The sequence below is a fragment of the Numida meleagris genome, chromosome 17, assembly GCF_002078875.1.
Source record: "Numida meleagris isolate 19003 breed g44 Domestic line chromosome 17, NumMel1.0, whole genome shotgun sequence".
Taxonomy (NCBI): Eukaryota; Metazoa; Chordata; class Aves; order Galliformes; family Numididae; genus Numida; species Numida meleagris.
The window spans coordinates 4,699,218-4,726,634 of NC_034425.1; the positions used below are offsets into that span (position 1 = coordinate 4,699,218).

At 63.9% G+C, this 27,417-nt stretch overlaps 2 protein-coding genes across 8 annotated transcripts in view; both read right to left on the reverse strand.

Moving 5' to 3' along the window:
- Positions 1–12,650, reverse strand: part of DNAH17 (dynein axonemal heavy chain 17) — a 28,244-nt gene extending 15,594 nt beyond the window's left edge. Inside the window, exons 1-40 of the mRNA XM_021415256.1 lie at positions 12,361–12,650; positions 11,760–12,132; positions 11,056–11,249; positions 10,630–10,822; positions 10,460–10,559; positions 10,288–10,373; positions 10,039–10,164; positions 9,777–9,932; positions 9,621–9,707; positions 9,381–9,548; positions 9,079–9,195; positions 8,699–8,955; positions 8,416–8,611; positions 8,164–8,310; positions 7,893–8,001; positions 7,676–7,779; positions 7,448–7,588; positions 7,181–7,324; positions 6,855–7,037; positions 6,544–6,786; positions 6,300–6,469; positions 6,008–6,230; positions 5,822–5,938; positions 5,649–5,735; positions 5,362–5,514; positions 5,008–5,256; positions 4,814–4,936; positions 4,349–4,696; positions 4,181–4,272; positions 3,861–3,987; positions 3,527–3,679; positions 2,903–3,028; positions 2,711–2,818; positions 2,461–2,592; positions 2,053–2,213; positions 1,827–1,983; positions 1,428–1,532; positions 1,163–1,320; positions 684–822; positions 9–248 (exon numbers count right to left, since the gene is read on the reverse strand). Of these exons, the coding sequence (XP_021270931.1) occupies positions 9–248; positions 684–822; positions 1,163–1,320; positions 1,428–1,532; positions 1,827–1,983; positions 2,053–2,213; positions 2,461–2,592; positions 2,711–2,818; positions 2,903–3,028; positions 3,527–3,679; positions 3,861–3,987; positions 4,181–4,272; positions 4,349–4,696; positions 4,814–4,936; positions 5,008–5,256; positions 5,362–5,514; positions 5,649–5,735; positions 5,822–5,938; positions 6,008–6,230; positions 6,300–6,469; positions 6,544–6,786; positions 6,855–7,037; positions 7,181–7,324; positions 7,448–7,588; positions 7,676–7,779; positions 7,893–8,001; positions 8,164–8,310; positions 8,416–8,611; positions 8,699–8,955; positions 9,079–9,195; positions 9,381–9,548; positions 9,621–9,707; positions 9,777–9,932; positions 10,039–10,164; positions 10,288–10,373; positions 10,460–10,559; positions 10,630–10,822; positions 11,056–11,249; positions 11,760–12,101 (6,261 nt within the window). The 5' untranslated portion in view covers positions 12,102–12,132; positions 12,361–12,650. The remainder of the gene's footprint in view (positions 1–8; positions 249–683; positions 823–1,162; positions 1,321–1,427; positions 1,533–1,826; positions 1,984–2,052; positions 2,214–2,460; positions 2,593–2,710; positions 2,819–2,902; positions 3,029–3,526; positions 3,680–3,860; positions 3,988–4,180; positions 4,273–4,348; positions 4,697–4,813; positions 4,937–5,007; positions 5,257–5,361; positions 5,515–5,648; positions 5,736–5,821; positions 5,939–6,007; positions 6,231–6,299; positions 6,470–6,543; positions 6,787–6,854; positions 7,038–7,180; positions 7,325–7,447; positions 7,589–7,675; positions 7,780–7,892; positions 8,002–8,163; positions 8,311–8,415; positions 8,612–8,698; positions 8,956–9,078; positions 9,196–9,380; positions 9,549–9,620; positions 9,708–9,776; positions 9,933–10,038; positions 10,165–10,287; positions 10,374–10,459; positions 10,560–10,629; positions 10,823–11,055; positions 11,250–11,759; positions 12,133–12,360) is intronic.
- Positions 12,825–27,417, reverse strand: part of CYTH1 (cytohesin 1) — a 14,963-nt gene continuing 370 nt past the window's right edge. Inside the window, exons 1-13 of one of the 7 annotated variants that reach the window (XM_021414447.1) lie at positions 24,907–25,276; positions 20,799–20,881; positions 19,836–19,900; positions 18,975–19,041; positions 18,737–18,855; positions 18,333–18,413; positions 18,108–18,220; positions 17,887–18,035; positions 17,697–17,809; positions 14,827–14,905; positions 14,504–14,575; positions 14,086–14,240; positions 12,827–13,914 (exon numbers count right to left, since the gene is read on the reverse strand). In XM_021414447.1, coding sequence (XP_021270122.1) covers positions 13,836–13,914; positions 14,086–14,240; positions 14,504–14,575; positions 14,827–14,905; positions 17,697–17,809; positions 17,887–18,035; positions 18,108–18,220; positions 18,333–18,413; positions 18,737–18,855; positions 18,975–19,041; positions 19,836–19,900; positions 20,799–20,881; positions 24,907–24,979 — 1,248 coding nt within the window. In that variant the 5' untranslated portion in view covers positions 24,980–25,276 and the 3' untranslated portion in view covers positions 12,827–13,835. Of the gene's footprint in view, positions 13,915–14,085; positions 14,241–14,503; positions 14,576–14,826; positions 14,906–17,696; positions 17,810–17,886; positions 18,036–18,107; positions 18,221–18,332; positions 18,414–18,736; positions 18,856–18,974; positions 19,042–19,835; positions 19,901–20,798; positions 21,145–21,733; positions 22,352–23,036; positions 23,837–24,906; positions 25,277–27,417 lie in introns of those variants that run through there. The other 6 variants (XM_021414448.1, XM_021414452.1, XM_021414451.1 and 3 more) reach the window with 6 other exon arrangements.

The following is a 27,417-nucleotide window of genomic DNA, read 5'->3' on the forward strand; positions in this document are numbered from 1 at the left end:
CCCCCAGCACGCCCTGTCACCTTCTCAAAGTTCAAATCCCTCTTCCTGGGGACGTCCAGAGCAGGGAACAGGTCCCCAATCAGCCCCATGAACACGGGCAGGTCGTCTGTCACGATCTTTGGGATGTTGAAGTCCCGTAAGGCTCTCATGAGAACCTGGTCCTCAGCGCGGTTGGGGTCCCCCCTCTTCAAGGAGCCTGCTACCACCAGCACAGACTTGATAGCCCGCAGACCCCAGTCGTAGTGGTCCTGCCGAGTGGGCAACAGATGTCATTTTGGTGAGAGAGCTGCTTGAAACAAAACCACAGAGGGATACCCTCTCCTCCGCCCAACACTCGGCCGTCCACGCAGCGCCCTGCAGACCTGTCCTGGGGCCCAGGGGTGGATGGCTGTCTGCCACGCTTCCTGGGAAGCACATTTCTGCTGGCTTGTAAATCACTTCTGCTGAGATGCGTAACATCTGCCTGCTCGCATCTTAGCCAGCTGTATTCTATTCTATTTTGGGACTTCTTGATTTCTTCCAGAAGGCAGAAATACGCCATATGAGTGTTGAAGTGGGATTTGTCCAGCCACAGATCTGGACTTTGCAAGCCAGCACATTGCCGGCTGAGGGATTTCAAACTGTCAGGGCTGAAATTCAGGTTAACTCTTTCCCTTAAAGAACCATGGATATTGTCCCATTACCTGTTTAGACAGCAGCTCCTTGCAGAGCGTGTACAAAGTAATGAACTTTCTTGCTAGAAGCTTGGCATCAATAAAACCTTCTGCAACGAGCATGATTTCGCAGATGAGCTCGAAGTCTGGGACCACCATGGCACAGGGTCTGGGGGAGCAGAGTGGGTTAGCAGGGTGCACACACAGCCACGAGCCATCAAGATTTGCACCCTGGTTTTTGATTCGGATCATGCACGGCTGCTGTCAGGATGAGAAACAGGCGGCAACCTCATGCAGCTTCCTGCCAGTCCCCATTACACAGCCAGGTGCCCTGAGCACCCTCCTACAGCTGAGCAGCCCCACAGCTCTGAGCTGGGTGCTCCAGGGGCATGAAGGTCTCTTACAGCCGGGCCACCCAGCATGCACGAGTGTCCTCGTGTGCATGAGCAAAGGCTTCACTTCACATCACAGCTATGCCGGTTAACAGTGACCCATCTGCCTGCCAGTACCTGAACAGAGCCTTTAAGTTTTCGGGCAGTTCTGTCCGTCCTGCGTAGCCAGGGTTCATGGTGATGAACAGCCCGACTGACGGCACCAGCGATATCGTCTCTCCGAGAAAATTGAATGTTTTCTTCTTGGCACGAATTGCGTCCTGAATACATTTCACCTGGGCAGGGAGCAGAGGCGTCAGCGCTGCGGTGCTTGTGGGGCTGCTCTCAGCCATGCGAGAACCCCGGTGCCATTCACCTCCAAGTGACAAGGAAAGGCACCCACCTGCACCGCAATCACCGACAACACCTCCACCGCGATGCGATTGAACTCATCAAAGCAGCCCCAGGCTCCGGTCTGAGCAAGCCCCTTGTAGATATTGCCACAGGACTGGAGAGCAAAGCAAAGAGAAGAGGTTTCAGAGGCACCGAGAGCCCTGAGCTTCAGCTACAGAGAACGCTGCTGGGAGCTGCTCCTGTTTGGAGCTGGGTGCTGCTCCCACAGGAAGCAGCGTGCAGCAATGCAGCCATCCCCAGCTCCCAGCTGTTGCTGCCTGGCCCCACAGTTCTTGTGGGTTTGGGAGAGCAGACCGAGGTCCCAGCCCCATTTCAGGGCACGGCTGTGGGAACTGCAGCACGGGCAGCGGTGCACCCGAGAGCTCTCCCTGCAGCCCCCCTCCCTTACCTTGTAGTCCATCTGCTCGGAGCAGTTGAAGACGTAGACCATCATGCCCACTGCCCGGCCCAGGTCCTTGGTGGTCTCTGTTTTCCCTGTGCCTGCGGGGCCGGCAGGGGCCCCCCCCATGAAGAGGTGCAGGGACTGCGTCAGGGTGATGTAGCACCTGGGGGCGATGGGGGCTGAGCGCGGCTGCATGGAGCTGAGTGGGGGGGCGTGGGGAGCCGAGCCCTACCGGTCGGTCAGCGGGGTGATGACGAGCCGCGGCGTGTTGCCCAGGTACTCGTAGGAGTACTGCAGCTGCGCGTCGCAGATGTTGGCGTAGCAGTGCTTCTTGCCCTCGTCCCAGCGGTGCCGCAGCTGTGACTGCCATGCAAACGCCTGTGCGCTCTCCACCTGCGGGGCAGCCCGCACCATTGGGATGTTCCTTGGGGGGGGATGTTCCTTGGGCTGCTCTGACCCAGAACCAGGTCCTCCCTCCCCAAGGGATCCATCCCCCTGCAGTGCCACGGGTCCCTTTGCTTCCCCTCTGATCTCCTCACGCACTTTGGCTACTTTGAAAACTTCAGAAAGGATAAGAATAACGGGAGTAATGCTCAGGGGTGCTGAGAAAGCAGTGAAAATGTGATCCAGTGACTTCTACCTTCGTGAGGATCATTTTGGCCACGACGTCTCTGGCATGCACGTCGATGGTGCAGATTGTCATGATCTTCATTCTGTCTCCCGCAGACAAGTTTCCAATGAGCAGTGAAATCAGCGCGTTTAGCTGAGTGATCTGAGGAAGGAAAGAGGTGAGTAAGGGAAAAATGACATCGTGCTTTCCTGTCTGTCTGCACCGCCTCATCCCGCTGACAGCAGCGGGGACTGCAGGACGGGGTCGGCAGGAGACGAACCTGCTTCTTGTTATAGTCCTTAATGGCATTCTCATAGCCCTCCTCCAGCCTCGCAAAGGCAATGCCAACTTCGGTGGTCCACCAGATCTGGGTGCAAGTCAGAGCAACCTGCAACAGATTAAGCAGACAAAATATCCACCAGTGGGTCTGGTGCTGGCCCCTCAGCCTGGCCCGGCCCCACGGCAGCCCCACCTGTGCCGGGTAGTCGAACACCCACTGCTCCCGCGGCTTGTCCTCGTAGCTGGCCACGGCCTCGGGGATCAGGTGCCGCAGCGTGGAGCGCATGCTGTCCAGCACGCGGTTCAGCCACACCTCCACCTGTGCGTGCGGCACCGTGAGCGTTTCCCAGCCCCGTTTGGTTCTGGCTGTGTGCAGGTTGGGCTGCTGGCGCGGAGCTGCCCTCCTGCTGCAGGCTCACAGCACACCCCACATGGCCACAGCCGCTCTTTGCTCTGCACGGGGACCAGAGCCACTGCATTGTGCCCCAGCTGCCCCAAGAAGGGGACATCAGGGCAGGGAGCACCCAGCAATGCACGCCTGATGCATGAGCTGCTCGCCCTGTGCACCATGCTAGTAGCACCCGAGGCCCTGCTCAGCACTGCTCCCCCCATGTGATAAAAAGCTGCATGAAAGCCGCCAGTACATGGCCCTGTCTGACACCGCAAACTGCAGCTTATGGAGTTTGGGGGGATGGGTGAGCAGAAGGAGCATGCTGCGGCTGCCCGAGGGCTGCACGGCTTGGTGCTTTTGCATTCTCCATTGCTGCAGCTCTGTTCTAGGCTTCATCGCAGCCCTGACCCCACAGCCCCCGCTGACCTGCCCGGACAGATCACACTCTGCAACCAGCGGCACGAACTCCTCCTCTTTGCTGAACATCCCCAGGGCTGCCTTCAGCGGCTTTTTGTCCGGGCTCGTCTTGAACTTCAGCTTAGCGATGCTGTCAAACAGCTTCGAGAGGTGGCGGGACACCTGCGGGCAGCGGGGCCAGGAGCCCCGGGGGGGTCAGAAGGCATTCTGCAGCTCAGGGTGCTGCATCCCCGAGCCCCTGTGTGTCAGGGACGCGGTTCTGTTTGGAGATTTTAAAACTTCCGCAATATGTCAGGACGTGAGAGAGACGGGATGTGCCTGTGGGCTCATGCTCAGCCCATACCTCGGCTGGCTCATTCCCATTAGACAGAATGTCAAGCAGGTCCGCGGAGGAAACGAAGTAGAATCTGGGGAAGGCCAGTCGCTTTGTCTCCAGGTATTCAGCCAAAGCCTTCTCACACACCGCCAGCCTGGTGGGAAGCAAGGAGGGAAAAGAAAAAAATAGCTAAAAAAAAAAAAGTGTACTCATTTTTACCATTTGCAAGGTTACGATGTTAAATAAGATGACACTTTGGCTGCTGGGGAAAGTGAACTCCTCCTCCGGCCTTAGAACACAGCGCGGGGCTTCCTCCACAACGCTTCACCAGGATGAGCCAAACCCACCTCTTCTGCAGCGCCTCCAGTTTCTTGTAGAGACCGGGTTTGTTGGTAGCTTCGATGACATTGGGGGTTTTTACTGCGTCAGCCATTAGTTCCTGCAAGACAAGAAGGATTCGGTTATACCTGAAGCAGCAGGGAGCTCTGGGGCCCAGGAAGGGTCGGGCTTCGCACTTTGAAGTCCTTATCAATGGACTCGAACTGCCTGGAGTCCTCCGGCAGCTGGCTGCGGATGTCCTCGGAGCCGATGAAGATGCTCTCCAGGTGACTCCACGTCCTCTGCACCTCGAACCAGATGCTGATCACGGAGTCGGCGGTCGACAGCTTCTGCTGCCAGCCCGACACCTCCTGGAGGAAGAAGGCGAGGTACTTGGAGGCCATCAGGTTCTGCAGCTGCACTTGGTTGTCCTCCAGCGTCTCGATGAGCACTTCGTCCGACTTGAGGAGCATGACGCCCGTCCTGGCGTGGCGCTCATGCTCAAACTGCATCGTGGCCCAGGTGCTGTCCAGGGCGCTCAGCACCTTCAGTGTGAGAAATGGGCACGAGTTGCAAGGGGCCGTGTGCTGCTGTGGGCTGCAGGTGTCAGAGCAGGGGGGCTCTCCACAAAGTGGGTGCAAACCCAGCAGGGATTACTGTACCTTCTCCATCCCCGACTCCTTCACAGCTTTGTCCACGATGCCACGAACCTCATCCTCGAACTTGTGCAGGTTCAGCTGCAGCAGATCCGCCAGGGTTGTGTCCTGGGACATGGTGAAGTTCACCTGTGGCAGAACCGGCATCGTTGGGCACAGCCCCCCCGGAGCAGCCTCCCCCTCCTTGGCTCGGGGCGCACCTTGGTCGCCTGCATGAGCTCGTGCCAGTGCCGCTCCCTGATGGCCGGGTTCTGCAGCTCGTTCACGGCGCGCAGGGACGTCATCATGTTCTTCATGCTGTTGTCCAGCCCTACGAATGCATCCCAGCTTCTCATCTCCTTATCCAGGCTCCGAATGTCTTTAGCAAATTTCTTGCAGTCGATATCCATCTGCTCGACGTTGATATCCTTCCACCTGGTGGTTTTCCAGTCATCGATGCTCGTGTTGACCTGCATTTGGGAGGACACTTTCAGAGGACACATGCACCCAGCCCAGCGCATGGAGCAGAATGGCAGCGCCCTCCACGCTGCGCTGCCACAGATCACAGCGCGTACCAGCACGATCATGTCCCAGAGCTGCTTCAGCAGACGCACTTCCCTGTGGCATGCTTTGAGCTGCTTGTACTCTGGGACGGCCACTTCAAACAGCCCGGCTGACTTGGACAGCGCAGCCAAGTCGCTCTCCATGGCAGCGATGCTCTTCTGTTGCTGGAGAAGAGAAGGAAAAGGGCTCAGCCCGAAAACTTGTGTCCTGCCTTGGGGATGTGCGTCCTGCCCAGGGGACAGCGCTGCCCTGTGGCTCTCCTGACAGGAATTGCTGAGCCGTGCATCGCCCTCCCTACCTTGTTGAGGGATCTGTAGGGCTCCGGGTCAGTGTAGGACAAAGGGGCTTTTTCCCTGAACTTCTCCCTCAAGGCGTGCTGCCGGACCTGCAGGGCGCAGAGGGGTCAGCGGCCGGGGGGCACAGGGATGCTCCAGGGCCACCAGTTTGTCCCCGTTCCCCCCAGCGCCGCACCTCGAACTGCTGGCATTTCTTGCGGATGATGTTGACCTCGTTTGCTTGCAGAGGTGCCACGTTCTGCTTCACGTGGAACGAGAGCTTCTTGGTGTTGTCCCAATGCTCGGGCAGCTCCTGCAGCACGCACCGCGTCACAGCACACCCCTTGAGCCCACACCTCACCCCATGCCCCGAACCACGCACCTGGAGCTGCTGGTACACCGCCTCGGGCATCTCCTCCCCATATGTGCTGAGCAGTGCGATGGTTTCTTTCAGAGGCTCAAACATCTTGTCAGTGGTCACCTGCCGGTCCTTCACCCTCATCAGGTGCCCCATCACCTCCACCAGCCCATTGTAGTCTCCCTCTCCCACCGGCTTGCTCAAGCCAGCAGTGGCTTCCTTGATGAAGGCCTCCAGCTCCTGCAGGCTAGGGGCAGGTGGGGGCTCAGAGGGGCTCAGGGTGCTGTGCCCCCCCGGCAATGCTGTCCCCCGTTACCTGCTGGTGACGTGGTCGGTGAGGTGCTGCCTCAGTGCCCGGCCCCGGCTGCGCACGGCGCTCAGCAGCATCTGCTTGAAGGGGCGGCAATCGCTCTGCAGCCACCCCCCAAACACCACGGTGCTGGCGAAGCCCGACACCTCCTTGCACAGCTCCTCGCAGGCGTTGATCTGCGGGATGGATGGAGCCAGTCACAGCCCGCAGCTGGCAGTCCCTGGGCACCATGTCCACATCCCCCCCGTACCTCCTCCTGGAAAAGCTGTAGTGATGGAGGTCCTTTGTGTGAGGGTGCCTCGGGCTCTCCGGGGCTGGGGGTGCTCTGGAAGGTGAGGAAGTGCTGCAGGAACTCCTCGGGGCTCTCCAGCCACAGGTCGGCGTACTGCTCGAAGCTGGCGCAGTGCTCCTGGCCCTCGGCCATGGCATCGGCCGCCAGCGACATCACCTCCTCCCGCATCCTGCTGAGCTCCACCTCCTCCTCCAGCTCGGCCTGTGGAGATGGCACAGCTCTGGGCACCGCCTGGCACCGCGGGGCTGCGCTCACCCCCGGGAACCCACCTTGTAGCTCAGCCTCCCTTCCAGCAGCCGGGGCATGCACGCTGTGCATCCATAGATGTCGGCCAGCAGATCTTCCAGCAGCTTCAGGAAGCTGTTCTCGTCCGTCACGTCCAGCGAGGGCCGGAACCCCACCGCGCCATCGCACAGCTGCATGCACACCTCGAACAGCGGGGCCACGTTTGCCTGGAAGAGAGCGGCACCCGAGTGTCCCCGTGGAGCCCACGGCGGGGACGGAACAGCCGCACTGCTGAACAGAGCCCCTGGGGGGAGGAGCGGTGCGTGGGGGTGAACATGGGCACGGAGCGGCAGGGCAAACCTGGACCTACATTGGGGGCCATGTTGGTGAGCAGCAGCTTCAAGGATTTGTGAACAAGTGAGAAGAGCCCATCCAACACTATTTTGTCAACGTATTCTACGTAGTCCAGCCATATCTGCGACGACGTATCGGCCTTAAACAGCTCTGCGTTCTCCTGCAAGTCAAAGGAAACCAACCGAGCGTTCGTCAACCGATGCACAGCAAGCACCCTGGCTCCCTGCAGGTGGGTGCCCTCTGCTCAGCGGGTGCTGCTGGAAGCACCCCGGGCTGCACACACCTGCACCATGGCCTCGATCCTGCTGCTCGCCTCCCGGATGGCTGCGTAGCGCCGGGGCACATTGCTCGCCCGCCCATCCAGGTCCAGCAGCGCTGCCTCCTTGTTGTCCTTCCTCTCGAACACGGGAGTGGCTGAGCACTCCTGCATAGCACAGGGTGCCCTAAGGTAAATCCCTGCAGCGTGCACGCCAGGGACTGCACGGGTACAGCAAGCAGTGAGAGCGCTTACCTCCATGAGCTGGGTGATATTTTCCGCGTTTATCTTCGCTTTCTGCATTCTGGTGTTTAAGTCATACAAGATCTCTCTCATCTCCTGAATGTATTCCATCACACCTGGGAGGAAAACGCAGGTGACACCGCCCAGGCATTTTGGGCATGGGGATGGGGGAAGGGCCCCCTGGGGCACACAGCTCCTGTCTGCAGATCCCTGCCTGCATCACTTGTACCTTCGTGGTGCCAGTACAGGGTCTGTTCTGCGGTGCTCAGGCGGCTGTCAATGGCCTCCAGCTCCGCCGCCACCAGCGGGAGCTCCACGGGCAGCGCTGTCTGCTTCACCTGCGGGAGGGCCGGCCCCGTGGTCACCAGGGCATGGAGGACTGCAGGCTCTTGGATCCGCCCATAGGAGCCCCCACCTCCCCAGGGGCTCCCCAGAACCTGCCTGGCACTCAGCAGGGCAGCACTTGGGGCACAACATCAGCACCAACACCAACCACTCACCTTGTTGTACCAGCCCGTCATGAGGTCCAGGTTGTCCACAAACTTCTGCAAGGTCTCCTTCTGTCCAAAGAGGCTCTCAGCACCGCCCGGGATGTCCTTCTGCTTCTGGAAGCCCAGGTACTTCACCTCCCGCAGGACAGCGCTGAGCTGCAAGAATGCACCATGGTGGGGACAGTGCTTGTTAGGAGAATGCAAAATGTTTCATGGTACGTAAGGCCAGTCTGCATCCAAGTGCATCACTGCCTGCATCACCTTCCTGCTGAAGTTCACGCTGATGAGGGAAGACTCGGGGTCCCTGTGGATCAGGGGCTGCTCCAGGTGGAAGAGGCAGTCCTGGTCGGCCCCGCTCGCCCACGCCGCGTACACCCGCTCGCAGTAGCCCTGCAGAAGCTCCATCATTTCCTCATACTTCTCGGACACCAGCGTGGCTTCGGGGCTGGTCATCACACTGTCAGAGGCACGGCAGAGACGGCTGCCATAGCTGGGACACATCCTGCCCCACTTCCCCGCGGTGCTGGGGCTGAGCCTCACGTACGGGTGGTTGATGGCGAAGAGCTCCTGGTGCGTCCCCTGCAGCCTCTGCTGCAGCTCCAGAGCCCACTGCAGCTTCCCGGCCACCGGCGGCATGTTGGCATGCACAGGGACGGCAGCACCAGCACGTGTCTGTGCGTCGAACAGCCCCTTCACCTCGTCCAGCTCAGCACTGAACGTGGCCAGCAGCGCCAAGCAGTGCGGGGACACGGCGGCGCGGAGCAGCGGGCGCTCCAGCAGCGAGGAGAACATGTGCACCAGCTGCAGGGTGAGGAACGTGCTCACCCTGTGCCCACAGCACCGCTGTGGGTCTGAGTGCCAGCAGCCCCCAGCGCCCACCTCCCTTTGCCCCCACCCGGGGGTTTCCCCGTGGGCACCGCGCACCTTCACGGCCGCCCCCAGGCTGCTGCAGTCGTCAAAGCCCTGGCACAGGATGGTGGCCATCCGCCTGTCCAGGTCCTGGATCTCGCTCTGGAACTCTGTAAAATCCTGGTTCAATTGCTGCCAATGACAACGCGGTGCTCAGAGCGGGTGCAGCTCCAGGAGGATCCGCTCGGCCCCAGAGCCCGTGGTTGTCCCCAGCGCCAGCACACAGGTGGCCGTGGTGACGATTTTACATGCAGCCTCCCAGCGAGAGGTGATTCTCATTCAGCAAATGCAAACTTTCCATCCCAGCACCCACTCACCTCATCCTCGGGATCCAAGGGATCGTATTTGCAGTCAGCGAATTCCTTGGTGAGCTCGGCGACCTCCTCGTAGATCTGCAGCATCTGGTGGCCCAGGATGTTCCCCCTCACCCCGCCCAGCTCTGCTTTCTCCAGCTTCAGGAGCTCCATGGCCGTCTCATACAGCTCCTGCCGAGCAGAAGCAGTGCTGCATTTTGTGTCCCCGTGCCCACCTCTGTGCCCGCAGCACTGCGTCCCTACCTCGATGGTCCTCAGCCGGTGCAGAAAGACGTCCATCCTCCTGAAGACGAGGGAGCGGGGGAACTCCCAGAGCTGCGGCTCCTTCTCCTGGGGAGGGATGGGGCTGTCAGCGCAGTGGGGCGGGGGCAGGCGGACCCACACCATCCCCACACGTGCCGCGAACAAGGAGGGCAGCAGGTCAGAGCAGCAGTGGTTGTAGGACTGGAAGAGCTTCTCGACGGTGGAAATGCTCAGCTTGATGTTCTCCAAGGTCTCGTCGAGCTCTCCTTGCAGCCCCTTCATCACTTCCTCGGGGCTCAGGAAGTTTCGGGTCTGGGATGGACAAAAGCTGCTGTGGGCAGGGGGAGCCCCGGGAGCAGCCGGTGGTTCCCTGCAGTACCTGGTGCGGGGCTCTGCTCCCCGTGCCACCCCCGCCTACCATCTCAATGAGGAGGTTGCAGATCTCCTGCAGGATGACGACGATGCGGGACGGCGTGTTGTAGTGCTCAGAGTGCACCCAGGTGAGGCAGACGGTGTACAGCACTCTGTCAATGTAGGGCTGCAGCTGCAGGAGCACAGCTCCATCAGTGTGGGCACGCAGGCACGCAGCAGCGCTGCGCCAGAGCTGGGCACCAGAGATGCCTATGGAGCGAGGCAGCGCAGGGTTGTTCCTCTGCCTGTAACCCACCTGGGAGTACTCCGCCTGCTCCATCTCTTCCAGCAGGATCTGCAGCGGCTGCAGGTAGAGGCTGATGTTGTTGGCCTCCTGCAAGCCTGGCACAGGTGAGAGATGGTGTGGGCATCTGGGATGCCTCGTGCAGGGGTAAATATTGGAGCCCGCTCGTCACTCAGAGCCTCACCCGCGCTGACGTCCCGGAACATGGCCCGCAGCGCCGGCCAGTAGCAGCTGTCGGCCTTCTCCAGGATCTCAGCCAGGGCCGTCACCCGTGGCGAGAGCAGCTGCAAAGGGGGGGGGCATAGGTGGGTTCGGGTCGGGGACACGGCCCGGCCACCCCCGACACGGCCATACCTGCTCGTTGATGCACTGCAGGTGGAGGGTCCTGGTGTGCCAGAACTCAAACTCTGCCCTGGGCAGAGGGTGCAGCCCCTCCAGCAGCGGCTGTGCCGAGTCCTTGCCCAGGATTTCCCTGATCTGGTGGGACCAGTCGATGACGACCGTCTCGATGGAGTGCAGCGTGGAACTGTCCACAGGCTCCGCCAGGCTGGAGGGCAGCTGGGTTACAGCCCTGCACCGCCTTGGGGAGCCCCCCAGGCACCCCCAGCCCTGCCCGCTGCGCTGCTGCGGGGCAGCTGCTCCCAGCACCGTGCTGCCAGATTCCTGCCATCCATCTCAACGGAGTGCAGGGCAGTGCGGGCAGCACATGGCCAGGAAGGAGCCGCCATCCCCGCTCTCACCACCTCCCGCAGCAGCTCCCGGCTCCTCCCCGGCACCCACCGCTCCAGCACCGCGTGGGTCCCGTCGTGGCCGCCCAGGTGCTCGGGCAGCGGCAGCAGCGGTTTCCCCTGGATCTTGCCGCCCATCACGAACATGTCGTTCCTCAGCCTGTGGGCACGGCGCGCGATGTCCTCCGCCACCACGCCGGGACAGCCCGCCAGCTGCTCCTCGCTCAGCAGCAGGGAGCACACGACCTGCGGGACACGGCCGTGGTCGGGCGCAGCGGCTCCCCCCGTCCCTCCCAGCACTGCTCAGAGCGGGCACGGCCTCACCTGGGCTCGGAGGGATTCCTCTAAACCCGGCCCTGGGAGCAGCGCTTCCTGCGTCCCCTCCCGCCCCGCATTTGGGTTGGTGTGGTTTGTGGCAATGAGTGCATGGGGTGGGGGTCAGTGCGCTAACGAAGGGCATTGTCGTTTGGGAAGAGGGATCCCACAGCTCCTGGGGTCTGAGTCGTTGCCTTCCAGCGCCTTCTGAGCAGCAACACTCGACACAAATCCCCTTGGACAATTCCCAGGAATGGGGAATTACAGTTTTTAAACAACACGGGGACCCGGGTGAGCCCCCCCCCCCCGGTCGTGTCTGGCACCGGCTCTGTGTCCTGGTGGGGAGCCCCGGGGTGAGCGCAGGGATTTTCCCATTGATGTCCCCCAGCTGCTTCCACGTCCACCTTCAATTCTGGCTGCGGGGAGCCCGGGGCCACCCACCTCCTCCACCACAACGATCAGCTGCTCCACCGGCGAGGGGCTGATGTCCCCCACCAGCAGCGCGGCCCCGCAGTTCTCCCGCGTGACATTCTCCTTCTTCCTCTTCACGAAGTAGGTGCCCTTGGCCTTGAGGGCAGGGGGGAAGCAGGTGGACGCCTGGAGCTGCCCGGCAGGGTTCAGTGCCAGCACCAGCTCCAGCATGTCCGGCTGCCTGAAGAACTCGTCCAGCGTGGCCCTGGCCTCGTCGCTGCCCTCGAACTTGTTCCACTTGTCCGGCCGGAGCTGCAGCAGCTGCATGACGAAGCTCTCCAGGAAGCGGAATAGCTCGTCCGGGACCGACATCCCGGCGGCACCGGGCTCGGAGCCTCAGCGCCTGCAGGGTGCGCAGCCCCGCTCAGTGGGGCCGCCCGGCCCCCCCATCTCCCCCCGCCTGCCCTCAGCCCCCTATCGCCGCATCCCTCCAGGGAGCTGCCGGCCCCACCCCTTCCCAACCCATCACCCCCCGGCTCCCAGCGCTCCCAGCCTGCCCCATCTCCTCCTCCCGGCTGATACCCACCCCCGCCCCATCCCTCCTGCCCCTATTGCTCCCTCCCTGCCGCACCCACAGGTCTCCGACAGCCTGCAGCCGCCTTCCACAGCCCCACCGGCACCGGCTCCAACTGACAACGGCTGCAGCCCCCAACCGACGCCGGCACCAGTTCCAAACCGACGTCAGCTGCAGCCCAAACGCCTCACAGCTGCGGGGCTGCCCCAGCATCCCCCTGGCTCCCGTCGGGAGGAGCTGGTTGCTCCCCGACCCCAGCTGGACGCGATGCCCGTGAGCTGCGCAGGGGACCAGGGGCTGCCCCCGCCCCGCCCCGCCCCGCTGCCCACCACGGCCCCGCTGCCCCTGGGGGGGAGGCACGAGGACGCGACCCCCACCCCACAGCAGCAGGAGCCGTCCTGCCCCGCCGCAGCCCCCTGCCCCCCCCAAAAACCTCAGGGCTGGGAGGAGCGGGCGCCCGGTCACAGCACCGGGGCTGAGAGCTGTGCACGGCCCAGACCCGCGCACAAAGCACGGGACGACACGAGTGAGCGCAGTTCGGTGTTTATTGGCTGCAGATCCTCAGCGCTAGTTTACAAGGCCGTGGCAAAAAAAAAAAAAAAAAAAAAAAAAAAAAAAAAAAAAAAAGAATAAAAAATCCTGCCACACCACGCCCTCCAAGAGAGGCCTCTGCACAGAACCCCAACATACAAAATAATCTAAAAGGAGAAAACTATACAGGAATATTTACACCTCTGATAAATAGACTAATACTGATCCAGGCGCCTCTCCAGCCCTGTGCGTGCGGCTGGGGAAGGGGAAACGGCCACGGTGCTGGGGGGGCCGCATCCTGATGGCAGCCATCCGTGGTGCAGTCCTGCCTGGGGACAGGGGCTCACAACAGCCGTCCCCACCCGGCACCGAGGGGCTCATGGCCGCAGGACGTGGCAGGGACTGCGGCCTCACTCAGCTCCAGCACCCCATGGCTGGGGAGGGCACCCCAAGCCCGCTACAACGAGGGCCAGGAGTGCTGCCGCTGCCCCGGGGCTGCCCAGTGCTTCCAGCACCCTGCACCCGCCAGCTTTCTCCTCCAGGATGGGACACCTCAAGTGCTTCAGGACATGAGTGCTGGGGGACCCAGAAGCACATCCCCAACATGGGGTCCCCGGGTTCCCCCCGGCCAGGCTCTTCTCCCTCCTTGCTGGCTGCAGCTCACTGCTGCCCAGGGCTGGAAGCTGGAGCTCGGTGGGGGGATGCCGGATGAGCCCTGGGCTGCCGAGGTGGGAGGGGAGGGCGATGTGCGCAGGTGGCACTTCCCATCCCGCAGCCAACCCCAGGACTGTGTGCAGGGGAGTCCCAGCTGCAGCCCGGTGCTGTCTGGAAGTGAGGCGGTGCTGGCACTGAGATGCCCTTGCTCCCTCCCTCCCCCCACGGTAAAGAAACTGCGAAGCTGAAGCTGGGTCCTGGCACCGGGGCCGTGCTGAGCCCCAGCCCCGCAGCCCTGGGGACGGGAGGTTTGGTGCTGCCGGGGGCACGGCGGCCTCGCCGGGCTGCTAGTGCCTCTTGGTGGAGGACACCTTCTTCTTCCTGGCGGCCAGCATCTCGTAGAAGGGGTCCCGGCTGATGGCTGCCCTGGTGGGGGAGCAGGGCGAGTGTCAGCCAGCAGCTGTCCCACCGGGCAGGGCCCCCCCTCTGCGCCCCATGCGGAGCCCTTTCCCCCCACATGGCCCCCAAGATGCTCTGCCCCCCATGCCGAGTGCAGGGACAGCCCCGCACGCAGCGCCGTGCCCCCAGAGCACTCACTTGATGCACTTGATCCACTCCTCCTTCTCCTCGGGCGTGGGGGCTGAGATGCGGTACACGGTGTGGTTGCCCTCCACCACCCGCCCGTCCGCCTCCGTCTTGCAGGCCTTGATCACCTGGTCCTTGTTGTCGGGGATGTAGAGCTCGAAGCAGTTCTGCGGGGAGGAGCCCCTTCAGGCACAGCCCCGGCCTGAGGGCAGTGGGGCACCCCAGGCCGGGGGGGGGATGATGCGGAGCAGTGGGGCTGCAGGTGTTCCTGACACCCCCGGCACAGCAGGATGGGGACATGCTGTGACCCTCGCCCCACAACTGTGCCCTGCCACCACCCTGCCACCACCGCAGGGCCCTCCGGCTCTCCCCTGTTCCCCCCACTCCCCAGGTGCCCCTCCAGCCTCGCAGGATCCTGCCCGGCACTCACAGGCTTCTTGGAATCCTCCACCTCACGGATGCTCAGGTTCTCCAGGGGGATGATGCCACGCGGCTCTTTATCCTGATGGGGCCAAGCAGAGGTTTTCATTACAGACACCTCCAACCCGTCCCCAGTGCCCCATAGGAAAGGCCAGGTGCTCCCAGCACCCCCATCCAACACTCCCTGTGCGGAGGCAGCCGGCACTACCCAGCCCGAGGTCTGCATCCCACACCCCTAGGGATGTGGGCACAGTGTGGGCACACCAGCACCACCCCCGGGGGTCCCCAGCCCACACCCGCTGCTCTGCCCCAGCCCTCGCTCAGGTCACTGACCGTCGTGTATTCAAAGTAGTAAAGGCAGTTGTCGGTCAGGATGAACCAGCGCCGCTTCCACGTCTTCACCCTGCCTCCTGGGAGCAGAGAGAGGCGGTTGGGGCAGCCCCGGTGCTGCGGCACGGCACGGCACGGCACGGCAGCGCTGCAGCCCACGCGGACGCACACAGACAAGCACCGGGCGCGCAAGCAGAGGCAGGCAGCCCACAGCGCCGGGCGCAGAGCAGCAGGCAGCACACACCACGCCGGCAGCGCGCGAGCATGAGCGGAAAGCAGACGGATGAGGATGGAGGCAGAGGGCGGCGGGAGGGCAGGGACGGGAGCGCTGCTGCGCCCGTGTGCACCGAAACGCGCTGAATTCACCCGAGGTGCGGGCAGAGGGGGCTGCAGCTCGGGGGGGGCCGCGGTCCGGAGCCGGCCCTGCAGCACAGCACAGCGCCGAGGCAAGGCAGAGCTCAGCGCTGCAGCATGCGGAACTTTGGCTGGAGGGAGTTCTGCACCCACCACTGCGAAGGCAGAGCGCTCCCCCAGGCTCACGGAGCGCTGCGGTGCTGGGCCGGGCTCTGCCCCCGCAGCCGCTCCCCCCCCCGCGCGCTCCAGGCACCAGCTGCTCTGCTCAGCGCTGCGCTATGGGCGCCCAGGCCGTGCTGCCCAGGGTGGGCACAAGGAAGCAATGTGTGCGCGAGGGGAACGTGCTCATCTCCTCTTCCCTTGTCCCGGCTCTGCAGGGAGATCCCCGCCTCACGTCCCCCATGCCACCCTACTGCCCACCCGTTAACCCAACCACAGCCAGTGCCCGCCCCCAGGAAAGGCTCCACACCCCATTCCCTGCCCCACAGCCAGGCCGGGGCTGGCATTTCTTAGCAAAGCCCCCTCCCCTCCTGCTCACCTTGAGCCAAGCCCACCCCACAGCCCGAGGCTTGATGCCCTCCAGCCCCCACCCCACAGAACTCCAGCTCCCCCCAAGCCCTCCTGCAGGCTACAGCCTCACCGGGTGACAACGTGCCAGGGCTCAGGAGGAGGAACCTTGTGGCACCGAGAGCCAGCGCAGCCCTGGGGCTGGCCAGAGCGACGGGCAGCGCTGCCCAGCTGGGCTCCGTGCTCCCACAGGCTGAGCCAGGGCAGCGCCTGTGCCCAGCACTGGGGCAGCCACGAGCTCCAGCATGGCACAGGGCTCCGCACACAGGCTCCCACCCGCTCCCTGCGCCCAGCCAGCTCCAGGCACGCAGGCTGGGCCCTTCCTGGATGCCCCGAACCACCACAACCCCAGCCCCATCCCTCATGGTACTGCAGGCAACGACCCGTTGTGGATGGGTCTGAGGGCACACCGGCACCCGGGCGAGCAGTGGCCACAGCCCCATTTGTCCCCAGGATGGGACCAAGGGCAGCAGAGGGGACCGGGAGGCCTCGGGGAGCGTTCGGCATCGGAGGGACCGGCAGCCGCGTCCCTGCCCTGGTGGCTGCGGGTGCGGGGCTGTCCCCTGCAGGCAAGGTCCCCCGGGCAGTGCGGTGGTTAGCAGCAGCAGCAATGAGACTAATCGCCAGCAATTAAAAACGAAAAGGAAACAAAGCCTCAGAGGCATGAGCAGAGCAGGGGATAGGGGTACGTACCTCCTGGAGTTGGGGGCAAGGAAAGGAAGAGCCAAAATCATGGAAACATACAAATGAGGGAGAAAAGAAAATTAAAAAAAAAAGGAAAAAAAAAAAAAACCAGAAATAAAAAGAGGAAACCCCGAAGAACCCCCCTCGCCCCGCACAGAGCCATGTGTGTCAGCGGGACAGGGCTGCAGATGGGGAGCTTTGAGGGGACGGGCCAGCGGCACCGCCACGGGGACAACGTGCCCTGGCTCTGTGGCTGTGCCCACCCCCCCTCTTGCCCACGGCCCCAAGGGGGCTCAGTGGGGCTGGGGCTCATGGGCTCTGCTGCACTGTTGGTGTCCCTGGCCCTGAGCAGCCCCGAACCCCATGCTATGGGATCCTTCCACCAGCAGAGTGCTGGGCACGATGGGGACAGAAGAGGAAGGGGCCTAGGGTTCTTCATGGTCCCTCATGCCCCCGCCCCACAGCTGGGGAGCAGCTGGCACCTTGTCCTGCACCCAGGCAGGGCTCTGCGCTGGTCACTGCACAGGGAGGGATAAGGTCCTGATCCCGTCTCGAGGGGGTGGCAATAGAGCAAAAACTCCCCCAGGTGAAAGGACAGAGCCCCAGTCTCAGCAAGAGCCCAGGGAAAGGCCCTGCTCCTGCCAGCACCCCCCCCTTCCTCGCTCAACCCGGGCAGAGTTCCCCAGGAGGTGCCGAGATGAGAAGCTGCAGGAGCCAGGGCGTGGGGCAGGCTCGTGTCTGCGAGCGTCGGGCTGTGCAGCGGGGATGCCATGCACGCTGCCTGCATGTGGAGCCGGGATGCGGAGGTGATAATGCCGTGGGAAGGTGGAGGCGGGGACCGCTCTGCGGCATGGAGGGGGACGCGCAGCCCGGGGGCAGCTCGCCGTTCGCTCCCTGGGGCTCCGATGGGACCCTGCTGTGCCCCAGTGCCGTGCAGAGCCCCCCAGCTCTGCGCTCCGGAGCCCAGCACCAGCTCGGCACCACAGCCTTGAGGCAGAATCCCTCCGGGAGCCCACGTGGCTGCAGCACAGGGCTTCTCCAGCGGCGGCTCTGCTCCTGCCGCTCAGCACGAGGCCCATGGAGGGAGGGAGGTAGGGACATTGTCCCTGAGGGCCGTGCTCATGGCTGCAGCCCCTCGTCCTTAGGCAGGGCTGTGCTCCATGGAGCCAGGCGCAGCCAGTCCGCGGGCATCGCACCCATGGCTCAGCCCAGTCCCTGGGGCAGAGCACCCCCTGCCTGGGCTGCACCCATCCAGTTGCCAGCACTCACCCAGCTTCAGCAGCCAGCCCTCCCGGTCGGGGTTGAAGAAAGTGTGGGTGAGGTCATTGCCATCATCCTCCGGGATTTTGAAGGGTTCATTCTTGATGCTCTCATAGAGATTCTGGTACAGCAACACATGGTGTCACCTCCGTGAGCTCGCTGTGTCCCAGCCCTAAAGCCCTGCATCCCGTCCCTTACCCGCAGCAGCTCCTCGGGCAGGTCCCCCCCATCGTTGATGCCACGGTTCATGGCAATGAAGCGCTCTGCTGTGGGTTTGTCCTTGACGTTGGGGTTGTGCAGGCTGGTGTTCAGCATGATGATAGCAAAGGAGAGCACGTAGCAGGTGTCTGTGGGGACAGAGGGGACAGTCAGGCGCAAGACAGGGCGTGGAGCCGGGCACAGGGCCGGAGTGTGCTCACCTGTGGACTGGAAGACGCCGGGGTTGCACTGGCAGTACCGCTGTGCGAAGGCCTCCATCATCCGATCGATCTTCTGTGCCTCTCCTGGCAGCCGAAAGCTCCACAGGAACTGCCTGCAGACAGCAGGCACCGCGCTGCTTTGGGGCTCCACGCACCCCCCGGCCGTGCTCAGGGCCCTGCAGGGTACACGGCTCACAGCCCGGCCCCGCTCAGCCCCCAGCTCACCGCAGTGCCTGGACAAGGTTGAGGTCCGTGAACTCGTGCAGCTCCACGAAGGCGTGCAGGACTTGGATGTTGAACTCGTCCCTGCAGGAGCAAAGCCAGAGCACGAGGTGTGTGTGAGCAGCCGGTCCTGTGACTGGCGCGCGGCCCCCTGCCCCGCTCTGCTCCACTCAGAGTAGGGAACTCATGGCTACGGGCCAGCCTACAGCCTGGTTTGCACACAGCAGCCCCTCCAAGAGCCCAGCCACGGACGATGGCACCCAGCAAGGGGCTGGCGTGAGCCACATGCAGGCCCAGAGCCCCATGTCCTGCTGGGGGCCCTGGAGCCAGCCCAGCCCAGCAGCACCCTGCAAGGGCTGCACCATCTCCTCCTGCACGGGGACGGAGCTGCCCCAGGCCCCGTGTACCTCTCGCCCAGGTAGTCCCCGATGGCTGTCTTGTTGAGGCCCTCTCCCTTGTAGAGGAACTGAGCGATATCCTCACACGTGTTCTTCAGCAAGTCGTTCTCGATCAGGAACTGGATACCCTGGAGCAGAGCAAGAGGCGTTGCTCCGGGTCGTGCTTCTGACTCATTCCCTGCTCCTGCCTCTGCTCTGCTCAGAGTGTGCAGCACCCCCTCCAGAGCCTGGTGCCAGCCCCCAGTACCTTCTTGGGATCCATGTTGAACTTCTTCCTGCCCATGGCCACCTGCTTGTTCCTCTGCATGTTTTTCCTGCAGGACATAAAACAGCTCTGAGCATCAAAAAGAGAATCACAGAATGATTTGAGTTGGAAAGAACATCAAAAATCACCCAGTTCCAACCCAGGCTGTGGGCTGGTTGCCCCCCACCAGACCAGGCTGCCCAGGGCCCCACGCAGCCTGGCCTTGGGCACCCCCAGGGATGGGGCACCCACAACCTGTGCTAGAGAATTGCTCAGAGAAGTTCTGGAGCCCTGGTTTCCTCCTCCCAGACTCTTGCCCCATGTGTGTGCGACCAGGAGCACAGCTCCTCAACCCAGGCCAGGCTCCCCAGCACCAAACCGGGCACAACCTGCACAGGGCGAACGCTGCGCCTGGCACTCAGCTCCCCTCCTGCTCCACTCTGATGCTGCTGGGCCCTGAGTATGGAGCTGTCCTGGGGTTGCACCGCGCAGACAATCCCAGCAGCCTCCCTCTGCCTTGGGGGTGGGGGGGGTGCAGCCTGGCATTGCAGTGGGGCTCTGGGGACAATGTGAAGGCAATTGGAAATGACACTATGAGTCAGCTCCCACCAGGACCCCCTAATCCTATGCTGGCACTGCCTGCGCCAGCCCAGAATAACAAAGTCTGACAGTCTCTGCAGCCAGACAGGGGATGAGGCTTGGAAAAACAGTCTTCTGGAGGAACAATTCAGCCTGGGATCCTGTGACTGCACTGAGGAATTAGGGGTGTCTGGGAAAGCCACCTGCAGCAGCACCCAGGGGACAGGGCCGCGCCGCCCGCAAGCTCCCACGGGTTCCAGGCCAGCAGCACAGCACGGCGCTCACCTCTCCTCCGTGGAGCCCAGGTTCTCGATCTCATTCGTCACTTCTGCGATCTCATCTTTCAGCCGCTGAGTGGAGAGAGCACACACTGAGCCAGGGGTCGCCTGCCTCCATCCCTCCCACCCCCAGGAGCATGCAGGGCACCCCACAGACTGAGGTGTGGATGGTGCCAGCCCTAGAGCTACTCCCCCCAGAGGCTCCAGGCCCCCACATCTCTCCCTGAGTGCTGTCCCGGGGGTGAAGCAGCTCCCAGGGCACTGGGCAGAGGGGAACCAATTGCACCCTGCTGCTAATCCCCCTGCAGCACCGCCACGCTCTGTGCACGCAGGAAGGAAGAGATTCAGAGGTTAACAAAATTACCCCTAATCCCTTCAGATCATGCCCAGCATATGGCAGTAATTAGCCTCTGCTGCCTTAATCAGGGACATGACGGATGAGTGTCCCAGATGAGCGCTGACCTCACAGCCACTCGCCAGGGCAGTGCCCTGGCCCAGAAGCACAGTCCCTGCCTGTGCCAGGGTGGGTGGCACAGGAGATGTCAATGCCTGGGCCACAGGCTTGAGTGCAATCTGGAGTTCTGCCCTGCAGGGCTGTCCCTGCCAGGGTCGGGACAGCAGATCACAGGGTCCTGCAGCAGCTGCTGGCCCCCTGGGCCCAGCTCTCCCTGCCCCGCATTCCTAGCAGCTCCAATTTTCTGCCCCAGAAATTCCACAAAAGTCTTTGCAGGCTGCAAGGATCAGGAGCTGGCAAGGAAAGGGGACAGGAGCACAGAGACAGACCACAGCTCCTGCATGGGCACTACAGCCGTGTGGGAGCCCTGGCCAAAATAGCCTCTTCTCCTTCCACCCCTCCTGCCAGAAGTGAGATGAGGGTCCCTGGATGGGGTTGGGCCCAAGCAAGAGGCCTCATCTGGGACATCCAGGAATGGGGATGTGCACGTGCACACAGCAGCCCTGAGCACCGTACCTGAATGTCAGCCAGCAGCTCCTGCTTGCGGCGGCGGATGTTCTCCAGCTCCTGGCACTCCTCCGGGGTCAGGTCACTGGGCACTGTGAGGGGACAAGGACAGCACAGGGAATCACCCTCACGCCAGGCTCCTGCCAGTGGCTGGCACGTGGCGCTGCCGGAGGAGCTGGTGAGCAGTGCCCCAGCCCTGCACACGGCCAAGTGCCCCCAGCGGCACGCAAGGAATGCGAAGGCCACCGTGCTCCCCCAGCTGGGCAGCGGCTGTGGGGGGAGCCTGGCCCCACGGATTCCTGCTGATTCAGGCCGAGGCAGTGAGCTCTGGCAAAGCCCCTGGTGCCACCGCAGCTCCTAGCCCCTGTGCTCACCGCGGCCATGGCACCGCACGGCCTGGAGGATGCCCTGCTCATTGAGTGGCACCGCTGGCACCTCCTGGCTCGGCACCTCCAGCCCACCCTGGCTGATCCCGGCCCTACAGCCCCCATGGGGATCCAGAGCCACCCGAGCGATGCTCAGTTACAGCGGGTGACCCCAGGAGAGAGCTGGCTCCCGGCCGCCCTTGGTGCCTCCTCTGTGCTCAATGCACCCTCGTGAATGGGGGCGAGAGCCAGTGCACCCCAACACGCGTCACTGCACGGGGTGACACTGGCACCTGGCTGCCCCGCTACGCCTGCAGCAGCCGGGGCTCAGCCGCACGCTTCCTCGTGCTGCAGCTCACGGGTGACGTTGCTGCTGCTCTCCAGCGCGTGACCTCCCGCTCCGCAGTTACGTGGCGCCCGCTGCTCCTGTTCCCAAGGTGACCCCCGCAACCTCCCCTCTACCCCCTGCCCTCCCATCGCCTTCCAGCTCACATCCTACAATAAAGCCATGACCAAGACCCCGAGGTCGGTGCCCACAGAGCTCTCGCCACGAAGCACCCCACACCCTCCTTCCCCTACCTGTCCCCAGGTGCCACCACAGTTCCCAGGTCCCCGCTGCCCCCTCCGCTCCACCCTGCACTGCCCCAGGCCCAGCTCAGCCCAGCACTCCTCAGGGGCTCAACAGCCAGGACCCTCCCGTCCTCCCCTCTCACACCCCGGCACCGTCCGCTCTCTTCAGCGCCGTCCCCAGTGCCGTTCCCCCCTCCTTGCTGGGGATCGTGGTGCCTCTAGAGTGGCTGCGCTCACATGAACCGAATGTCCCAGCTCAGCACTTTCCTCCCTCCGCTCGCATTCTCTGCCGAGGTTCCTCCTTTAGAGAAATCCCCTCTGCAAAGGTCAGCAGCAGCCTCGGCTTGCGACACGATCCCTCTGGACTCGACGGAACACTTCCTGATATTTCCAGCCTCAGACGCCCGAGTTACAGCACCAGGTCCTGAACGATCAATGCTCAGAACGCCGGAGGCACTGCTCCGTGGGCTGCCCGAGCCCTCCCCAGCACCGGAACCGAGTCAGTCCCACTGGAGCACGGCCTCTCTGGTCCGGTTGTGTCCAGCACCCGGCAGGATGCTGCTCGCTGGGAGCTGCACTGTGGGGCCGCGTGGGAGGCGAAATTCAGTGCCAGACCGCAGCCCCCCCAGGCCCGCAGAGGGTGGGTGGGTGGGTGGGAGGCTGCAGCAGCGACAGAGCAGTGCTGACACACGGTGGGCGCAGAAAGCCCCGGGGGAACGCTGCCTCTGCCCACCCCCTGGCAGTGTGGGCAGGGGGCTCGGAGGGACTCGTGGCAGCCACAAAGCCCAGGCCCCCCCTCCCCGCCTGCCTGCTGCTGTGCTGGGAGAGCACTCGTGACATGGCCCAGCCGTGTCAGCAGCAGCAGGAGGAAGAGAAACCCCAGACGCAGAGCTTTTCTCGGCGAAGGACGCAGGCGTTAACCCTTCCGTGGCGCCAAGCTGAGCTGCAGCAGCCCCTGAGCCTCACCCTGCACGGGGCTGCAAGTGGGGGCTGGAGCAGAGCACCGAGGTCCAGAAACTGTGCCAGGCTGTCATCCCAGGCTGCTGTGCTGGGTGCAATGTTTTTCAGCATGAATCGGAGGACACCGATGCTGCGTGCCACCCCCCAACCTCTGCAGAGCAATGCAGGGGAGCTGCTGCCTCACCCCCTGCACAGCGAGGGGCATGGGAAGGCTCTGTCCCGGATGCAAGGAGCAGGAGCTCATACCCTGCTCACACGGTGCCCTGAACAGACACAAAGCCCCTCTGCATCGCACTCAGCCTCATGTGCCTCCTTCCCACCCGCTGCCCCAGGCAGGCTGCTGGCTGCTCACCACTGCCCTGCATCCCGAGGACCATCCTGCTGGGCCGTGTCCCGCTGGCTGCGTCCGCACAGTGCCACAGAGGTGCTGCCCTTCGGGGCGCCGACACCTGCCCCCTCCCAGTGCTTCCCGGGTGAGTCAGGGCAGCGCTGGGCCAATGAGCTCGGGGCTGTGCCAGGCGTCATTGCAGCCTGGCTGGGAGCTGGCACCAGCAACGCCCGGTTCCTGTGCAGCCAGAGCCCCGTGCCCCCTACTCGGCCCCCAGGGTCGCTGCCACCCACTCATCCTTGCAGGCACTGGAGCCGGCCCGGCCCGGCCCTTCCTTCCTCGGGGGCTGCCAGGATGCATGCAGCTCAGCACGTCCTGAGCTCAGAGCGGTGACACCAGGGACCCCTCTCCCACCCCAGCCAGGGCCCCTACCCTGCCCTGAAGGTCTGGCGCCGCCCAGCCGTAACCCCCAGCTGTGGGTTCAGGACCTGCGTGGGCTGTAAGGACCACTGCCTGCTCTCGTCCCCCGCAATGGGGCTGTGCCTGCAGCAGCAGAGCCCCCAGCACGGCCCTATCCCGCTGCAGCTGCCTGGAGAGACCGCAAGAGCTCTGCCACATTGACTCAGCTAAATCCTGCTCCACGGCGTACGATGGAAAATCAGCACCCAGAACGCTGGCTGCAGGGATCTCCCAGGAAAGCCCAGGGAAGAAGGGCCTAAAAAAAAAAGGCTCACGTTGGCCTTTCAGCTGAACGCTACGCTGCAGGGCTACAGCCCTCCTGCTGCACAGCTCCAGCCCGAGCCCCATCCGTGGACAGAGCCGAACACACCACATGGGGACCCCAGCCCCAGCCCAGAGCACGGGCTCCTGACCTCGGGGCGTTGCCTGGGGGCTCCACTGCGGCGCTCCTGCTGCACCCTACTGCTGGGGGGGCTGAGAGGCCCCAAGAAACTTCCTGCCCCCGCCCCAGTGCACCACATCCTGTTTTCACTGCGCTGTGTGCACATCCTGGGTTGCGTCAGCCCTGTTCTTCCCCACAGACAGCCGAGGTGCGTCAGGAGCAGGGCTCAGGGACGGGCGGCTCCAAGATAGAACCCCCCGCCCCTGCCCCAGAGCTGAGAGCTGGCCAGGGTTCTCAGCCCCTTGGAGCAGCCCTGCCCCAAACCCTCACCTTCCGCACCCTTATCCCCAGCAGGGAACCCAGCCCACCAGTTCCAGCCTCCTGCACCCCCTGAGCACAGAGCCCAGCCTGGCCACCGGGCTGGAGCACCTCTGGGGCACACAATGGAGCCACGTCCACCCTCACTGAGCTTTGCCTTCCTGCAGCCCCACGTCCTGCACGGGTGCCAGGAGTGTACCCCACATGCTCCTCACTTACTCTCCCTCCCCAAGTCCCAGCTCAGGAGCAGAAGCCCGCAGAGAGACAGTAGCAGCTCACAAGCACTGCCAGCCCACAGTGGCAGCTGCGACACAGCAGGCGCTGAGCTGCCCTGGCCAGGTTTTGTCTGGTGAATGTAGGCTGGAGCCATGCTCGCAGCCACGCATGCTCGCTCCTGCTCTGAGCAGGGCAGCAGTGAGGGCATCACCCACGACAGTGCTAGGGCAGGAGGGTGAGGGGCTGCTGGACAGGTCTCAGTGTGCCACATGCACCCACCGTGCCGCCACAGGCTCCCCAGCACCCCGTTCCAGCAACGTGGTACAAGACCACCAGAGCACTCAGAGCCCAGAGCTTGCGGGGGCCTGAGCCTGGCAGTGCATAAGGGAAGGAGGCAGCAAGACGACTGGGACTCTCTGTGCCGCCGTCAGCACGAGCCATATGGAGCCAGAGATACGGGCACCTTGTCTGCCAGGGGGATGGGGATGCTGCGGTGAGCAGAGGGCACGAAGCACCTACCTGCTGCGGCAGCCACGGAGGGGCAGAGGAAGGCCTGGAAGCTGGAGGCGCAGAGCTCGCTGACCGTCCCCATGCTGCGCAGCGCCGGCTCCCCTGGGGCAGGCAGAGGCCAGGCGGGCACCGCGCAGCAGCAGCAGCTCCCTGCAGCCGGGGCTGCCCCGGGTGTCCCCGCTCCTGCTGGAGCAGGGGAAGGCGGCTCTGGCAGCGGGAGGCTCCAGCAGCAGGAGCCCACGCGCCGGCCCCAGCCAATCCCGCTCCGTGCCGGCACAGCAGCTGCTGGTGTGCCTGGGCACCGGCCGGCGGCTCAAAGCCACTTGGAGGACGCAGAGTTGGGAAGTTCCCAGCAGCACCCCTGGCCTCAGGCTGCCTGCCCCCCACCAGCCCCGGCCCCTGGGCGGCTGACAGAGGGGTATTTTTAGAGCGGTTTTATCCCTCCGTATTAGAGCTTTAAGCATCAAGAGCCGCTGGTTGCGTAGCAACCTCCCCTGCATAAAAGGAAGGTGCATAAAGAGACACAACGGGCTGGAGCAGGCATGGGGAGCGGGGTGCTGCCACAGCCCCCAGTAGTGGGGCACAGGGGAACGCTGTTCCCCAGTACAGCCCCAACTGGCTCGGGCACCCTGGGGCGCAGAGCAGGCACGCCGTGGCTGTACTGGAGCTGATTCCCCAGGCCCTGGCAGCCAGAATGCTCCCACAGCAGGAGCTGGGTCTCTGCCCAAGCTATCAGCCCCCATCAGGGCTGGGGGCAGCACTCGGCCCCACCGCACCCGGCCCCCAACCCGCCAGCCCCACAGGCACCGAGCAAGCCCAAACCGGACAGACAGCTCCTTCCCTCCCTCCAAGCAGGAGTGATTCCCCAGCGTGGGGCACGTCCGTGAGTAACAAACTCCAGAGCCTGTCAGGGCATGAGGCCGCATCCTGCAGACAGCACCTGGGACAGCTGGGTACTGGCTGCTGGGAGCCTGAGCTCTGCTCACCTGTACCGGGCAGCACCGCAACGTGCTGGGAGAACCCCAAGGCGGGCAGGCAGCACCCAGATGGGGAAGGGCTATAGGAATGGGCACTGGGCCTTGGGGGGGATGCAGCACTGGGCACGAGTTACCCACGTGCTGGGTACGGCTGTGGATGGGTGGGAAGGAGATGGGAACGGCTGCTGCCAGGCGCTCACTGCCCCCATGACCGAGCTGCATCACTTCCCCTTCCCTGGGAAGCAAAGCAGCTGCTGCCGCCTCCTCACTACAGAGGTGAAAGGCACGAGGAGCTGCAGGGATGTGGGGCTGGGCCAGAGGAAGACCTGTACAGGGAGGGCAGCCATGGGCACCTGGAATGAAGTGCAATAACCAGCTGCACCAGCTGTGGCTGGTGAGGTCCTGGGCTCTGTCTGCCCAAGAGCAGCCCTGGAGCAAGGCCCCACTGCTGCCACACTCCAGCTCCAGCTGCGGGCAGTGGGCACGGCGCTGGGCACCCAGAGCCACAGGCAGGCTGAAACAACAGCTCAGGGATGCGGGGCCCTGCTTGGGCTCCGATGCAAATCCTGCGTGTCAGCAGCGCAGCTCGTCACGCTCTGCTCTGACTACCTTGGCTAATGGCCTTTCTCATAGTAATGGATGCTCTGGAGCCCCAGTATCCCCATCCCCCACTCCCTGAGCCCGGGCTGTCTCCAGTCCCTCACTACCTGGCTCCTGTTCACCCAGAGCTCACCCCAGCCCCACATCAGAGCTAGGCACAGAGCTTCACCCTCAGTGGCCCCACAGACCCCGGTGCCTGCTGCAGAGCTGTGCCACCTCCAAAGCGCCCCACTGAGCCCATACTGAGGCACCTGCCGGGACCTGCCCAGAGAGCAGGGCTAGAAAAGAACCCCCAGCCCGCCCCCAGCGCTGCCCCGGCAGCGGGCCCCCAGCACAAGCCGCTTTGCAGAGCCCGCATCAGCCCCGCTTAGAGAAATCACTTAATCCTCCAGGGCAGCGCCAGCGATAATCCGTCGGTGCTGCGGGATTACCCCAGGGCCGAGCCCAGCCCGGGACACAGCGCCGGGACAGCTCCGGGAGGGCCGGTTCCCGCTGGCACCGCGGGGACAGCCGCCCCGCGCCCGCTGCCGTGATGCCGGGAGGAGCCGGGCCGGGCCGGGCCGTGCCGGGCACACCGCTGTGCCGCCAGCCGCTCTGCCGCCGGGATTTGCTCTCTACAGACACACGGGGGAGGGGGGGGGGACTGCCACCTGCACGACCTCCCCCCGGCTCCCGTCGAGACCGCGAAACAACGCGGCCAGAGGCGCTCCCTGCTGCCGGGAACGACCCGGGCTGAGCCCCGGAAAAGCGCCGAGGCCTCTCCCAGGCGGCAGCGCCCGGTCCGCACGGCGCTCGGTGCCCGAGCTGCCCGGGGGGGGGGAGGGGGGTTCTGAGGGGCGGCATCAGAGCCGGCCCGGCCCGCACGTCGGCCGAACCCCGGTTCCGCCCGCACCGGACGCGGGGCCGCCCCGAACACCCCGCCCCGGGAGGGGCCGCCTTATCG